Genomic DNA, 16,741 nt, shown 5'->3' with positions numbered 1-16,741 from the left:
TGCGGAACAAAGTTACACCCTTCAAAATATAATGATTTACCAAGTAATATAATTAAGAGTTTTGCCGACAGCGGGGATATTCTTCCTTTACTATTCTAATGTTGTCAAGAGCCGCTTTCGGCAATTATCATAATGTGTCAATGTATGTACATTCTGTGTTTCGCAAATTCATAACATATAAGACGCCGAGATAAAAATCATAGTTTTATTATAGAGATATCTATAATTTTATAAACATACTAACGGTAATAATTTAAAATAGACCGTAGTTAATATGCGTAATATAAATGTAACTTTGAATGGTTTAGATCCGTAACGAATCAAAATGATGATAATCACCAAGTTGAAAAATTACAAAATCAACAATAATTTTAGAACGCATGGGTTATGATATCCCATTGCTCTCGAGTTGATATCTCGGTCGGTATAAGAACATGACATTGTCGGAAATGAAAAAGTTAAACTTTTTTATCATTCAACACGCATAAATAAAACGATAAATATATTTTTTTTCTTTTCATATATCTTTTTATATATTTAACGCATATATATTTCAAAGCGTTCATCACTAGTTTTACACTGGTAATTTTGGGGCCCTTTATAGCTTATTGTTCGGTGTGAACCAAGGCTCCGTGTTGAAGGCTGTACATTGACCTATAATGGTTTACTTTTATAAATTGTTATTTGGATGGAGAGTTGTCTCATTGGTACTCACACCACATCTTCCTATATATCTATCAGTAATTAAACAAAGGTTGTCTGTTTACCAAAATGAACATTTTAAGATAGAGGATAGTGTACCGTTTCTAACGGAAAATGGGACAAAGAATAAAGAATATAGTAAAATATATAATAAAGATTGGAAATTAACAAGTTTTAAAATATAGAGAAAAGAAATTTAAGTTCAAGGAATTAAAAAATTGAATCCCAACCCACCAATCCAGACCCTCGTAATATATGGAACTTTTGTTTTTATCACGTACGCATGCATGGTGACCTAAAGTTGTTAATATCACGTGGCATTTGGTCTCTTGTGGATAGTTGTCTCATTGGCTATCATACCACATCTTCTTTTATAAATATGCACTATTTGACATATTTGAAATATAATATGATATGAACATATAGACACTCAGAAACAGATGATTATGGACTGTACGTAGAGGCAGTTTTAGGGGGCAAGGTGCCCGCCCCCCCCTTTTTTGTAGGAAAAATTTGGCTGCTTGCACTGAGACATGGCTGGAGCGGGTCCCCTTTTGGGCAGTCATTGCCCCCCTTAAGAAAGTTCAGGAGCTGCCACTGGCATGAAACGAATTTGCTCACCCTACCAAAACACATGAAATCCCCCACAGTTAATTATGAGGTTCGTGTTGTTCATTCTTTGGTTTTCTTTGATATGTTTTGTGTACTGAATATAAAAAAAGAAAATGTGGTATGATTCATCATTGCCAATGAGACAACTGTCCACAAAAGACCAAAATGACACAGACATTAACAACTATAGGTCACCGTACGGCCTTCAACAATGAGCAAAGCCCATACCGCATAGTCAGCTATAAAAGGCCCCGATAAGACAATGTAAAACAATTCAAACGAGAAAACTAACGGCCTTATTTATGTAAAAAAAAATGAAAGAAAAATGAAAGAAAAACAAACATGTAACATGCACATAAACAAACGACAACCACTGAATTACAGGCTCCTGACTTGGGACAGGCACATACATAAATAATGTGGCGGGGTTAAACATGTTAGCGGGATCCCAACCCTCCCCCTAACCTGGGACAGTGGTATAACAGTACAACATAAGAACGAACTATAAAAATCAGTTGAAAAAGGCTTAACTCATCAGATGGACAAAAATACAAGTGGACGTGGGAAGTTTGTCTTACAATTTCATATGATTCGTTCATCATATTTCGACTCTTTAAAATTCAAGAGTCTATCCTAAAGTAAATTTTATAGCTTTTCAAATACCGTTTCGATTCTTAACCGCATGATCACTGAAGATACATTAATTGTCGAAATCCGGATATGGTGACTATATTTTTACCTTTAGTTTGCAGTATACCATCCTACGAATTTTTCAGTATACAGATATGGATAGTAAACTGCACATTGCTAGAACACAAAGAAAGAGAATATTTCAACGTTAAAAACGTGAATAATGCATGTATAATATAACTAAATAGGAAATACAAAAAAAAATGATTTGAAAAACATTGATCAACAAATTTTGAATCTGCTAACCGAGTCCTTGTGATTTATTTAGCAATTTTTTGCGCACTATTTCTTATTCTGACATCCACTGGGCCTATCGTTGCGGCCAGTTTTTAATCGATGTAGACGTCGTAATTCAATGATGTTCCATTGAAAAAAAACAACACCCCATGCAATTTAAAAAACACTCCAATTTTCGACTCTCCGACAACTTTTTTCCAGTATCTTTATTCAGCTATATACAGGATATACCGCACCCTCAACTACTACAAACAACGCACTGGCCAAAAGCTGATAACACCATTTATTTGTACAGCTGTGGAACTCAGGAAACCGTGACAACACCATTATCTCACAGAGTGTTCCAACTACGAATATTACAAGGAGCCCGAAGTTATGTACCACCAAATAACAGAGGAAATGGGATACGCAACATCAACACAGACACCCTACTTTCAAGGATTAGGCCATGAATTTTTAAAGCACAGAAGACTGATACACATGTATAAAGGAACGTTCGAAATCGTTTCGGACTTTATCAAATCAAATAATTTTATTGGTGTAAATTCCCTATACTTAAATGATACCAGCTGACATTTACAAAATACAAATACAAATACAGAAATAAAAAAAAAAAACAGACAAAAAAAATCTCAATGATGAGAGATACATATTTTATATTTACATTAATTGCGCGGAGGTGTTATTCAACATGTGACAGTATTTTTAATTGAAGCTATTACAATAAGCTTTAATACTATAAAAGCTCCTAACAACATTATGTTTGCTTTAAATGAACATTCAAATCATACATATCGCTTATTCCAGCCACACATACAGTACTAATGTCCGTATCATTACTTTTCAAAATGAAACTATATCACTTAAATAATTACAAAAGAGTACATTTCTATTAAGTTCCAACGATTTACATTGAAATAGGAAATGGAACTCATCTTCATTTTCATCCTTGCAAATTGGACAAATCTCTGTTCTAAAGGTGTTTTAGTATATCTACAAACTTCTATTAGTAATTTGCTATAATTACTAATTCTGATTTTTACCATTTTAGAAATAACACTTTTGTTAAGGTCCAGTAGAAGATATTTTTCTAATTCAAAATTATTTTTAACTTTGCGATATGACGTTCTTAGTTTATTACCATGACTATCTTTATTAAAGTCACAAAAAGAGCTTGTTTCCAGTATTTTATCATGTTTATTACAAAATCCGTGAGGACGTTTCAGTGACATACCAGACCAACCCCAACCTCAATCGTAACAGCAAAAACAAAATTTAGGTACATGGAAGAAATAGTACATGGAGGAAATTACATGGCGATCAGAAGATCCACATAATGTTTAAAAAGCACAAATGAGAACACGGTTGAGCCATAAGGCCATAACATTTATATCATGGATTGGGGATGCATATAGTATCGTACTATATATATAACTAATATTTAGGTTGATTTTAAACAAATTCCAATAAAACAATGTAAAATCAATATTTCAAGTTCTGATATGATAGTGTTGAACCAGACAGAGACATATATCATAATGTGAAATATAAGTAACATGTGTCTCTGGTAATATATAAAGTCTCAGTGGTTGAACCTTTTATTTTCTAATTCAATCCGGATAATTTACGTCGTCTCTACCTGTATTGGCTTTATATTAGTATAGCTATTTCCTGTGTTTGAAAAGGCGAAGATTTCATCGATCAGCTGAATTTGTACTAAACTCCTTAGTTATTTTACAGTTTTAGTGGTAAATTAAGTTGTCATAATCACATAAATTGTTTATATAAAATAGTCCTGACTTGATATGCAGATAAAAGAAGCCGACACAGTTCGGAATGGTGTACACCTGTACACAGCCCTCGACACAGCCCACACTAGTCCAAAAAGAATTATAGACGTATTTACACTTGTATGCAAATTTATTCGCCATTACGTAAAATCACACAGGTTCTCGTAGACTTTGACATCATAATTCAAAACATTTGACGTCACAATTAAAAAGTGATTGTTGCTTGACGTCAAAAGGTAATTCGGAGAAGATCTATGGTCATTCGAAGGCAAAATATAGCTAAATACCCATGATACCAAAAGTGTAAATACGTTTATAATTATGACTCATAATGGGTTCAACGACTTACAGAAAAGAGTGACGATTTAAAGAAAAGAACCAAAAAGGACCAAAAAGAACCGAAAAGGAAATCGACGCAAATGAGATGCAGATCGGCGAAAATTCAAAACGCCGCAATTTATGACTAGGATGGAGAGTTGTCACACCTTCTAATATCATTATTGACAAATATTTAAATGATAAGATTAAAATCCTTGATGAAAAATAAATGATAATTAAGCATACATATATCAAAAAAAATTAAATGATAACTTAGCATACATGGCATACATTAAAAAAAAATTACTATATTGTTTCTTTTTTGTAAGTTCACATATCCCTTTAAATGTACAATCAAAATTTGAATTATGCGTTCATTTACATTAATACGAAGAATTGTTACAATATAAAAAATCCGTGTATATATGCATTGTGTTAACTTTATATATTAAAGGGGCACTAGCTGTCAAATTTATGTTCATCGATTCTGATCAAATTCTCATATTTGATTTATAACAATGTAAAACATTTATCCAAATTACCTATTTGATTTAATCAGGCAAAACAAAACCTATATGGAAATTTTTATCAAATTTTAAATACGGGATCAAAACTGTATCTTATGCCCTTCTTTTCGGTTCTTTTTGGTTCTTTTTGGTCCTTTCCGGTCCTTTTTGGTTCATTTCTGTAAATCGTTGGACCGGTCTGGCAAGGCTATTTTAATTTTTTTCTGGGACTCCTACAAAAATAAGAAAATTGTGTTTTTCTTATTTAGAAAACTCGGTCTTTTGTTTGAAATTATTAACAGTCAGGGGACTTATTGAAATAAGTGATTTTTAAATCACTTATTCGAGTATCAAATTCGAAGTTTTGTCACAAATTGTGATTTTGTAGTTTTACCAAAATTTTTAACACATAGGTTTAAATAATATCTTTTAATTAATAAAATTGAAAAAAATGCTTCTTTTATTTATTTTTAAGTAGCAAGGTTTATGCCTTTGATGCTACATGTATCATTTAGCTGCAAATTCTATTTTAGTTGAAAAAATGCTATTAATGGCTTTACATAATGAACTGATACTTTCTTATCAGATTTTTCCCAGCATTGGGAGTATTTTTCCTGTAAAGTTCAAGGTTTCATCTTTCAGATTATGTAATAAAATTCTACTGTTCGCGATAAAAATTTCACTGTTCGGGGGTGTTGAAATTAGTGGAGGTTATTGAAATAATGATACTTAAAGAAGTGATTTTTGGGAAGGAAATTGAGGTATGATACTTAAACAAGTGATTTTTGTATCATTATCCTAGATTCAGTTCAAGGTCATCACCTGAAATGACCTGGTCATCCTATATATATAGCTATCAACACAGATGTTGGTTCTGATAATTTTAGAAACATAATTAGTCCCTGGATCATTAGTATTCTATATCTAAAGCTCCAATACAATTTAATCACTTATTCTAGTGATTAATTTGTACTTCTGAAATAGGTGATTATTAAAGAAGGACAACTCTTACTTCCAACCTTTATGGAAATAATGTTACTTGAATCAGTGATTTATAAAATCACTCATTTAAGTAAGTCCCCTGACTGATTAAAAAAAGGAAACACAGTATTGTGTATTTTTTAGACACTTTTGTCCCTTTAATAGATATGTCTGTAGCCTTGCCAGACGTCATAATTATTTGGACTAAGCCCACACTGGATAGATCTTGATTTTACAGTCTGTTAGTTTCTATCATGTACCCAAACAAATTGAATGTATTTATCCATCTCAATCATTTGTCAATAGACATGATAGAGCTCAGTCAAGACAAAAACCTTTCTAAGATACGAAATAAAACTAAATATGATATCAAATATGTACCATCCTGGTCAATGGATAAATGATAGAGCTCATTCAAGACAAAAACCTTTCTAAGATACGAAATAAAACTAAATATGTACCATCCCAGTCAATAGACAAATGATAAACACACAATTAATAGCTTACAAAAGGTACCAGGTTTAAAATTAAATATGCCAGATGTGCGTTTTGTCCACACAAGACTAACCAGTGACATGTTAAACATGATAACAATTACAACGAATAAATCTCTCTTTTACTTTTTCTTTTTAGACAGCTGTTAATGAAGAAAATGGGAAAGACAACAGATGGGGAAACATCAATAAAGAAAGAAACCAAGGACACAGAAACTGGTACCCGGAAAAGTCAAAGGTTGAGACTGAAACCAGTACAGAGACATACAAAAACAATCAAGGAGAAGAAAAACTTAAAGAACCGTAATGAGAATTTAAAATCTATACAAGAATATCTGAAAAACAAGAAGAAAGAAAAGAAAAATTCTAACACAGAGATGAAAGCAAATAGTGATGCTCCTACAAAATCAAATAAAGGTGATGTAAAGATAAAATCTGACACAACGTGTAAACTTTGCCATCTTAATCTTAAAACTGAACACAAATTTCATTATCACATGAAAACTCAACATAAAGAGACATCTCTGAAGCGTAAAAAGGAGTTAAAATCTGTACAAGGGTCTCTGAAATACAAGAAAACAGAAAAGAAACCAGTACAGAAAGCTAAAAGTTATACTACAAGTGCAATTATAAAGGACGTTAGGATCAAATCAGAGGAAGAAATTGAAACACAAACTGATAATTCAGACGATGGGTCTCTTGATTCAACAAAGTCTGTAAAATGTAAACTCTGTAAGAAAAGTTACAAAAAACAACATGGTTTAAGTCAGCATCTAAGATTGACTCATAAAACATACTGCATTCACTGTGAAGAAGATATGTCCTCAATTGATGAGTTAAAAGAACATCTCAATAAGACTCATAATATTTTTGCATCTGAGGATGGTTCATTTAGATATGGCTGTAAAATTTGCGGAAAAACATTTGCAAATGGCCACAAGTTGAAAGCTCATCAATACGTTCACAACATTCATCCACCATTGAAATGCAGTATCTGTCATCAGATTCTGAAATCGGAAAAAACATTAAGTTATCACATGAAAACAAAACATAATGAAGCATATCAGAAAAATGTTTCATGCGAATATTGTGGAAAGTTATTCTGGTGTAAGTCTGAATTGGATAAACATTTACGTGTCCATACAAATGAACGACCATATTTATGTCATATTTGTAGCAGTTCTTTTAAGACGGCAGGGAATTTAAGAAATCATCAACGGGCTATTCATGAAAATCATTTTTGGATTTGTGACGTATGTGGACAAAAATTTAAATCCAAACCTCGTTTTCAGGAACATTTGTATAAGGAAAAGCATGGGAAAGAAGGGAAACCCATCCAATATAAAGAATTCCCGTGTAATGAATGTGGGAAAATATTCCCACGTAAAATTGACTTTCAAATTCATTTCCGTATTCATTCGGGAGCTAAACCTTACAAATGTCTTGAATGTGGTCGAGCTTTCCGTTGTCATAACCATCTGACACAACACAAAGTTACTCATACTGGCGAAAAACCTTTTAAATGTAAATTCTGTGGGAAAGGTTTTAGTCAGTATGCTAATGTTAATTGTCACATGAAAAAGCAGTGCAAGTTCAAAGGTCAAGAAAATAAAAATCTTTCGACCTTTAAGCAAGATTCCACTCAAATTTTTGATCATAGTTTAATGTTGAATGAGAGTTCAATTCGTTTAGTAGCACCACCAGGCGTGAACAAAATTAAACAGGAGAAAAAACGAAAAGCAAAAGAACCGATCAAACCTGAAAATACTAGTTGGAAAGTTAAGTATGTATCAGCCGACATCAAAGGACCAGAAGAAATACACATCAATCATAAAGGCACTCAATCAGACTTTTCTCTGAAGACAGAAAATGAAGAAGAAGTTAAATCCGATAAAATTGTAGATTTTCTTGTCGATAACATTGTTGAAGATATGCTGAATGATGTACGTAATAATGCTGTAAAAAAACAAGATGGCAGCCATGATGGTAGCGAAGAAATCGTCAAAGTTGTTGATACTTGTAAAAAAGTCTTGGGTAGAGATCATAACACAAACAAACATGCCAGTCAGAAAGGTGGCTGTGGAATTGTAAACATACTTAACGATGCCAGCCAGAATGATAAATGTGGAATTGTCGACATAAACATAGATGGTAGCATAAATGATGAATGTGAAATTATTAAAAAGGTTGATAAAGAGATACAACAGGTGAGTTTGTTTGCCTATATATATATTTATATAAATTTCTCTCTTTTCACATTAAGGTAAAAAAATGTACTTTTAACACGTTTAAATTTCTTTTTTTTCTTTGTGTTTTCTTAGTTCTTAAACCACATGAACCACCTCTGATATAAATTTAAGAAAACCAACCAAATTCATGAAATTGTCAACAGCAATGTACAGTCCCAATCAATGTTTCCTTGCTTTTTCAATTGGCCCTTAGTTTTGAACATTTTAATCATGTTAATTGATTGGTATTGGTATACAACTGAACATGTACAAATAATACATGTAATAGTACTGTTTAAAAAAAATGTTATACTCTTCAAACATTACAACTCTTTAAAGTTTTTTCATTTATCTTTGAATTTCAAACATGTGTTATTTCAGCATGTTACCTATAACTTTCTTTTGTTCATTCTAGTTGCCGTATACAACATGTACAAATAATACATGTAATAGTACTGTTTAAAAAAAAATGTTATACTCTCTGAATGATTGCAGCTACTCTTCAAACATTTCATCTCTTTTTTCGTGTATCTTTGAATTTCAAAAATGTAATTTCTTGTGTTATTTCAGCATATAACCATGATAACCATGTTAAATATATCTTTTTTGTTTGTTTATTCTAGTTGCCATCTGATATAGAGGGTGGAGTTCTTCAACCAGTAGTGTTTACAGCAGAACCCCATGTTTCTGAGGTCTCTAATTCTGAAGACAAATCAAATCTAGCACTTACCGACAACCGCCAAATTATGATTCTGAGAAATGATGATATGCAAGAAAGCAAGGTAGTCCTGGCTGAAATCACAGAAAACGGAATGATGCGTTACATACCTGTACCTGACCAAGACGGAGCAACAATGTTTGTTTTAGATCCGGCAAATACTGAGCATCATTTAAAGACGTATCATAATCAATTTGACCTATTAAAAGGTCATGCAGAAAAAGAGACAATTCATATTTATACACAACAGGGGCTAGCAACTGGATGTTTACCACACGGTGTTGAAACTGTGACTAGACATGAGGGTCAAGAAACTGCAGATGTACAACAAGTTCTTGAATCTGCAGGTGAACAGCAAGTTCTTGAATCTGTTGATGTACAACATTGCTTTGAAAATACAACGAAAGCAGAAAAGCTAGATCAAGACAGATTTGAGCCAATGGAAGTAACATATTCTTCAATGTACAGTCTGTCAGAAATGAAATCTGCAGATAATGATATCTAATGCCACACATTGTTGTAAATAATTTGATGATTAGGCCAAACAAAAATAAAACAAGCCTTTCTGCTTACTCTCCCTAACCTTATTTTTAGAGCCTACCCTAACACTAAAATTTTTAAGCCAATTTTGAACAAGCACTGTTAAATAAGCTCTAATTTTACCAAGAAATAGGACATAGTTTAAACGCGGACATCAAAATGACCCTTAAATATATTCTTAAGCAAAATAAATATCTACGTTACCATGTTTACCATTCCCCCCAACATTTGGGGTAACAGGAGACTTAAGCAAAAAAATATGTATATACTTGTTACTTGCACAATAGTTAGTTGCTTAACATTTAGTTTTATATGATTTGTCTTGTGTACTATTATTAACATGATTTATCTGTTTGTCTTTTTCATTTTTAGCCATGGCTTTGTCAGTTTATTTTCGATCTATGATTTTGACTGTTCCTCTGGTATCTTTCGCCCCTCTTTTAGCTGTACACATCTTTCTGGCCTGGGTTCATCTGTCAATAATAAGTTATGGTACTTTTGTCATTTCAACAAGTACATTAAGCAGTATAGATTAATTACATCTGTCAATAATGAGTTATGGTACTTTTGTCAGTTCATCAAATACATTAAGCAGTATAGGTTAACTGCATCTGTCAATAATAAGTTATGGTACTTTTGTCAGTTCATCAAATACATTAAGCAGTATAGGTTAATTGCATCTGTCAATAATAAGTTATGGTACTTTTGTCAGTTCATCAGATACATTAAGCAGTATAGATTAATTACATCTGTCAATAATAAGTTGTGGTACTTTTGTCAGTTCATCAAATACATTAAGCAGTATAGGTTAATTGCATCTGTCAATAATAAGTTATGGTACTTTTGTCAGTTCATCAGATACATTAAGCAGTATAGGTTAATTACATCTGTCAATAACAAGTTGTGGTACTTTTGTCAGTTCATCAAATACATTAAGCAGTATAGGTTAATTACATCTGTCAATAATAAGTTATGGAACTTTTGTCAGTTCATCAAATACATTAAGCAGTATAGGTTAATTACATCTGTCAATAATAAGTTGTGGTACTTTTGTCAATTCATCAGATACATTAAGCAGTATAGGTTAATTGCATCTGTCAATAATAAGTTATGGTACTTTTGTCAGTTCATCAGATACATTAAGCAGTATAGGTTAATTACATCTGTCAATAACAAGTTGTGGTACTTTTGTCAGTTCATCAAATACATTAAGCAGTATAGGTTAATTACATCTGTCAATAATAAGTTATGGTACTTTTGTCAGTTCATCAGATACATTAAGCAGTATAGGTTAATTACATCTGTCAATAACAAGTTGTGGTACTTTTGTCAGTTCATCAAATACATTAAGCAGTATAGGTTAATTACATCTGTCAATAATAAGTTATGGTACTTTTGTCAGTTCATCAGATACATTAAGCAGTATAGGTTAATTACATCTGTCAATAACAAGTTGTGGTACTTTTGTCAGTTCATCAAATACATTAAGCAGTATAGGTTAATTACATCTGTCAATAATAAGTTATGGAACTTTTGTCAGTTCATCAAATACATTAAGCAGTATAGGTTAATTACATCTGTCAATAATAAGTTGTGGTACTTTTGTCAATTCATCAGATACATTAAGCAGTATAGGTTAATTGCATCTGTCAATAACAAGTTATGGTACTTTTGTCAGTTCATCAGATACATTAAGCAGTATAGGTTAATTACATCTGTCAATAACAAGTTGTGGTACTTTTGTCAGTTCATCAAATACATTAAGCAGTATAGGTTAATTGCATCTGTCAATAATAAGTTATGGTACTTTTGTCAGTTCATCAGATACATTAAGCAGTATAGGTTAACTACATCTGTCAATAATAAGTTATGGAACTTTTGTCAGTTCATCAAATACATTAAGCAGTATAGGTTAATTGCATCTGTCAATAATAAGTTATGGTACTTTTGTCAGTTCATCAGATACATTAAGCAGTATAGGTTAACTACATCTGTCAATAATAAGTTATGGAACTTTTGTCAGTTCATCAAATACATTAAGCAGTATAGGTTAATTACATCTGTCAATAATAAGTTGTGGTACTTTTGTCAGTTCATCAAATACATTAAGCAGTATAGGTTAACTACATCTGTCAATAATAAGTTATGGAACTTTTGTCAGTTCATCAAATACATTAAGCAGTATAGGTTAACTACATCTGTCAATAATAAGTTATGGAACTTTTGTCAGTTCATCAAATACATTAAGCAGTATAGGTTAATTGCATCTGTCAATAATAAGTTATGGTACTTTTGTCAGTTCATCAGATACATTAAGCAGTATAGGTTAACTACATCTGTCAATAATAAGTTATGGAACTTTTGTCAGTTCATCAAATACATTAAGCAGTATAGGTTAATTGCATCTGTCAATAATAAGTTATGGTACTTTTGTCAGTTCATCAGATACATTACGCAGTATAGGTTAATTACATCTGTCAATAATAAGTTGTGGTACTTTTGTCAGTTCATCAAATACATTAAGCAGTATAGGTTAATTACATCTGTCAATAACAAGTTGTGGTACTTTTGTCAGTTCATCAAATACATTAAGCAGTATAGGTTAATTACATCTGTCAATAATAAGTTGTGGTACTTTTGTCAGTTCATCAAGTACATTAAGCAGTATAGGTTAATTACATCTGTCAATAATAAGTTGTGGTACTTTTGTCAGTTCATCATATACATTAAGCAGTATAGGTTAATTACATCTGTCAATAATAAGTTGTGGTACTTTTGACAGTTCATCAGATACATTAAGCAGTATAGGTTAATTACATCTGTCAATAATACGTTGTGGTACTTTTGTCAGTTCATCAGATACATTAAGCAGTATAGGTTAATTACATCTGTCAATACTAAGTTATGGTACTTTTGTCAGTTCATCAGATACATTAAGCAGTATAGGTTAATTACATCTGTCAATAATAAGTTTTGGTACTTTTGTCAGTTCATCAGATACATTGAGCAGTATAGATTAATTACATCTGTCAATAATAAGTTATGGTACTTTTGTCTGTTCATCAAATACATTAAGCAGTATAGGTTAACTACTTATGTTGTTTGTAATGACTGTCAAGTGATCATGTCTGACTGGGTTCATATGACCTTGACCAGTGTCATGGTTCATTGATCAATATTAAGATTTTGTGGTATGATCTGTTCTTAGGTAATATTAGAAATGGAAACACTGTATTTGGTGTGTGGAATGATTACACGGTGGACATGTCCGTCTCACCATGACCTCATTTTCACATATGTTCATTCCATAATGTTAAGTATAAGTGATTGTGGACGTACATGTAAAACCTTTGTATTCATGATATAACAGATTTTCATAAAAAAAAATCATTTCAAGAAAAAAGGCAGAACATTTCAGCATGTGTAGTGTGCACTCTTGCAGATTTTTTTAAAAAGTTTTCTTTTTTTTAAAGATATTTTTCATGCCTTAATTACTTGGTACGTAAACTAAAAGTGCTTTTGAAAGGATTTACAAAAAAAAAAATGTGTTCAAATTTCAAAAATCCAACATCTGTGATTTATTCAATAATCATTTGTTTTCTATATCTATATTAGAGAATGAAGTTAGACGCTGTTATAATAAATGATGAAATTCATAATAAAGAGGTATTGTATGATAAGTTATTATTCATTAAATGACTTATTTAATGTATATAAAATGTATATTTTTATTTGATAGATTGTTCATAGCATTGTCTTTGTATATTTTTGATTGAATATTTATGTTAACTGAATAAAAATGATAAATGTTGGATAGGTTGTTGTCTGATTTGTGGTTTCAAACTTAAATTCTAATTTCGAAATAAGATAATTGTAGTTAAATAACGGCAACAGTAGTATACAGCTGTTGGAAAGTCATAAATTGATGGAGAGAAACCAAATCTGCACTTACAAACTAAAACTGAGGGAAACATATCAAATATAAGAGAAAAACAACCAAACAACGAGTCAACAACAGAAAAACGTCAGTGCAACAACAACAAAAAACTACAATTCAACACACACAAAAACGGACCAAACGATAATAATTGCCGTTTTCCTGACTTGGTTCAGGACATTTTCAGAAAAATAACTGATGTTCTAATATTGTACCGCGATTTTAAGAAAGTCAAATCAACATACCGGACAAAAAACTGAGATAATCAGACGAACACAAAAAGGGAGTGAGACCGTTATGAGATGATAATCGCCACTTGCTATGTATGCATCCCCCTGTATGCAAGGTTTCACAAAGTCACAATGTTGTAATCAGTAAAATTACAAATCTGAGACAGTGTAAACATAGCGCTAATGAGTTGATATACTGATACACCTCATATGTCTATACCCTCTCTTATACTGGAATCTTAAGATATATGACAGTGTTAACATGTCGCTAGTGAGTTGAGATACTGATACACCTCATATGTCTCCACCCTCCCCTCCTTTACTGGAGTCTTCATATCTGAGACAGTGTAAACATGTCGCTAATGAGTTGATATACTGATACACCTCATTTGTCTAGCCCCTCCCCTCCTATTCTTGAATCTTGAGATCTAAGACAGTGTAAACATGTCGCTAATGAGTTGAGATACTGATACACCTCATATGTCTATACCCTTCCCTCCTTTACTGGAATCTTAAGATCTGATACAGTGTAAACATGTCACTAGTGAGTTGAGATACTGATACATCTCATCTGTTTCCACCCTCCCCTCCCATACTGGAATTTATAGATCTGAGACGGTGTAAACATTTTGCTTGTGAGTTGATATACTGATACACCTCATTAGTCTATCCCATCCACTCTAAAACTGGAATGTTAAGATCTCAAACAGTGTTAACATATCGCTAGTGGGTAAAAACACTGATACACCTCGCGTAATGTTGACCAATTCAAGTGTGCTGGTGTCATAAACTAGTTTGCAAACCGCATAATCCAGTAAAAATCTCAATTATCTCTTTTGTAAAAGACTGTTTCCGTTGACCTAATTTGAATCAGAGATATTTCCCTTTGCAACCATGTTCTAGGACTAGTCAACACAATTCCAGTGGCGGATTCCGAAATTTTCATGAGTGGGGGCCCACTGACTGACCTAAGAGGGGGCCCGCTCCAGTCACGCTTCAGTGATTCTTTATATAAGCAACCAAATATTTTCCCAAAAAGGGGGGCCTGGCCCCCCCCTAAATCCGCCGCTGAATTCCATCATACTTCAGCATCTGCAATGATGAGTACTGTTCTCTAGACTTTCTGAAAAATAATTGGTCTGGTGCAGAAACATTGATACCAGTAATGTTATAGTAATTAAGGATTGTGTAGCATACTTGCTGGTACAAAATAATTAAATTTAATTAAATTAGATCTCCATCGAACATATCAGCCTAGGAAAATAACTCTTAAATGGAAAGTTTTTTAAAATCCTATATTAAGATGCATCACGTTATTTTAAACTGTGCTATTCTCATTCTCATCTAACCTCGGCACTGACATAACAATTTCGATATTGTTTTGATTAAAAATTGATATCAGATGCAAAGTAATACAAATAATGTCTCTACAGTAATATTCGAGGCCAACATATTTGAAAGTCATGTCTTTTATTAATTGGCAATGGCGTTGTCAATTTGTTTTCGATCTGTGATTTTGACTGTCTCTCTGATATCTTTCGTCCCTCTTTTAATGAGCAAATGAATCTAAAACTGGTCACATTTTGTTATCCAGTGTAGATATATCAATACGTATTCTACAATGTCCTGTTTGACCTTAGACCGCATTATGACAAGTTGAATACATTGTCGCGATTTGGCCTTTTTACACCAGAATGCTTAGTTATTTGTGCTTGAATAAAAAGAAAAAAAACATTGCATCATCTCTTTATGGAGGCCTGTTGATGTTCATTGAGATAAGGGAAAACTGATCAGATTTATTAGGCTTGTAATTTGTAACGCCAAATAGCTCATTTCGTCAACATAAACATAATCAGTGGTCCTAAATCAGTTTAAAAGCCAAATTTAATACGAAGCTGAAAAGCATTAAAAATCGAAAACTCAGAAAGAAATTCAACATTTCATCAACTGAAAAATTACTGAAAAATAACATATCAATGATTTTTTAGCAACAGTGTGGACTATAAGCAAACGGTGAGGTTTACAGGATAATGAATACAAGTTAAAACAAATGAACAAAAAACAATAGAAAATTTAGAGGCAAAATTTACAGAAAAAACTGAAAAAAAACCCCTTAAATGAAGAACCTCCAACCCAGACCTTCATTAACCAGGGTTTATTACCATATCCTTCAGAAAATGCTTAAATCAAGTTTAGAACTATTAATATCCATCAGTTGTGTTCCAGTCGGTCTGTTGGTTGATAAAGTGGAGGGTTGGATTTGTCATTTTAATGTATTACCCCCGTTGTCAGATTGACCTTGGATGACAGTATTGTTGGAAAGATTTTTTTTTGCTTTCATGTCATACTTCAGCATGTTTAGTTTGCATGTTTTATTCACAAATACACATAATTACGGATTACTTGTTATGAATGACACAAGCATGGTACTGCCTTTATCATTTTTTGGCTATAATTTATCTTTTTATCATTTACTTTGATGCCACTGTCTTTTTCTTCATTTTCTTTTTAATCCATCGAACTGTTTTTTTGTCATTTTTCTTTGTTAGTCATTTTTTTCTGTTAGGACATGGTACTGTCTTTTCATTATTTTCTTTTAAACCATGTTACTCTCTTTACATCGTTTTTCTTTTGGACAATTTACCGTCTTTTCCTTTTTAACTATGATACTGTCTTTTTGTCGTTTTCTTTTTAAACCATGGTACACTATTTTTTATTATATTCCTTTTTAGCCATGATACTGTGTTTTTATCGTTTA

The 16,741-nt window shown here is 32.2% G+C and overlaps 1 protein-coding gene across 1 annotated transcript; it reads left to right on the top strand.

Annotated features, from left to right (window-relative positions):
* Positions 1–3,885: 3,885 nt before the first annotated feature.
* LOC143054833 (uncharacterized) lies at positions 3,886–10,772 on the top strand. Its single transcript, XM_076227883.1, has 3 exons — positions 3,886–3,989; positions 6,470–8,537; positions 9,182–10,772. Exons 2-3 carry the CDS (start codon positions 6,480–6,482, stop codon positions 9,779–9,781), a joined length of 2,658 nt encoding a protein of 885 aa, XP_076083998.1. The 5' UTR covers positions 3,886–3,989; positions 6,470–6,479; the 3' UTR covers positions 9,782–10,772.
* The last annotated feature ends 5,969 nt before the right edge of the window (positions 10,773–16,741 follow it).

Source organism: Mytilus galloprovincialis, chromosome 12, assembly GCF_965363235.1.
Source record: "Mytilus galloprovincialis chromosome 12, xbMytGall1.hap1.1, whole genome shotgun sequence".
Lineage (NCBI taxonomy): Eukaryota > Metazoa > Mollusca > Bivalvia > Mytilida > Mytilidae > Mytilus > Mytilus galloprovincialis.
Note: the sequence above shows the minus strand (reverse complement) of the source record. Positions and strands in the feature narration are given on the sequence as shown.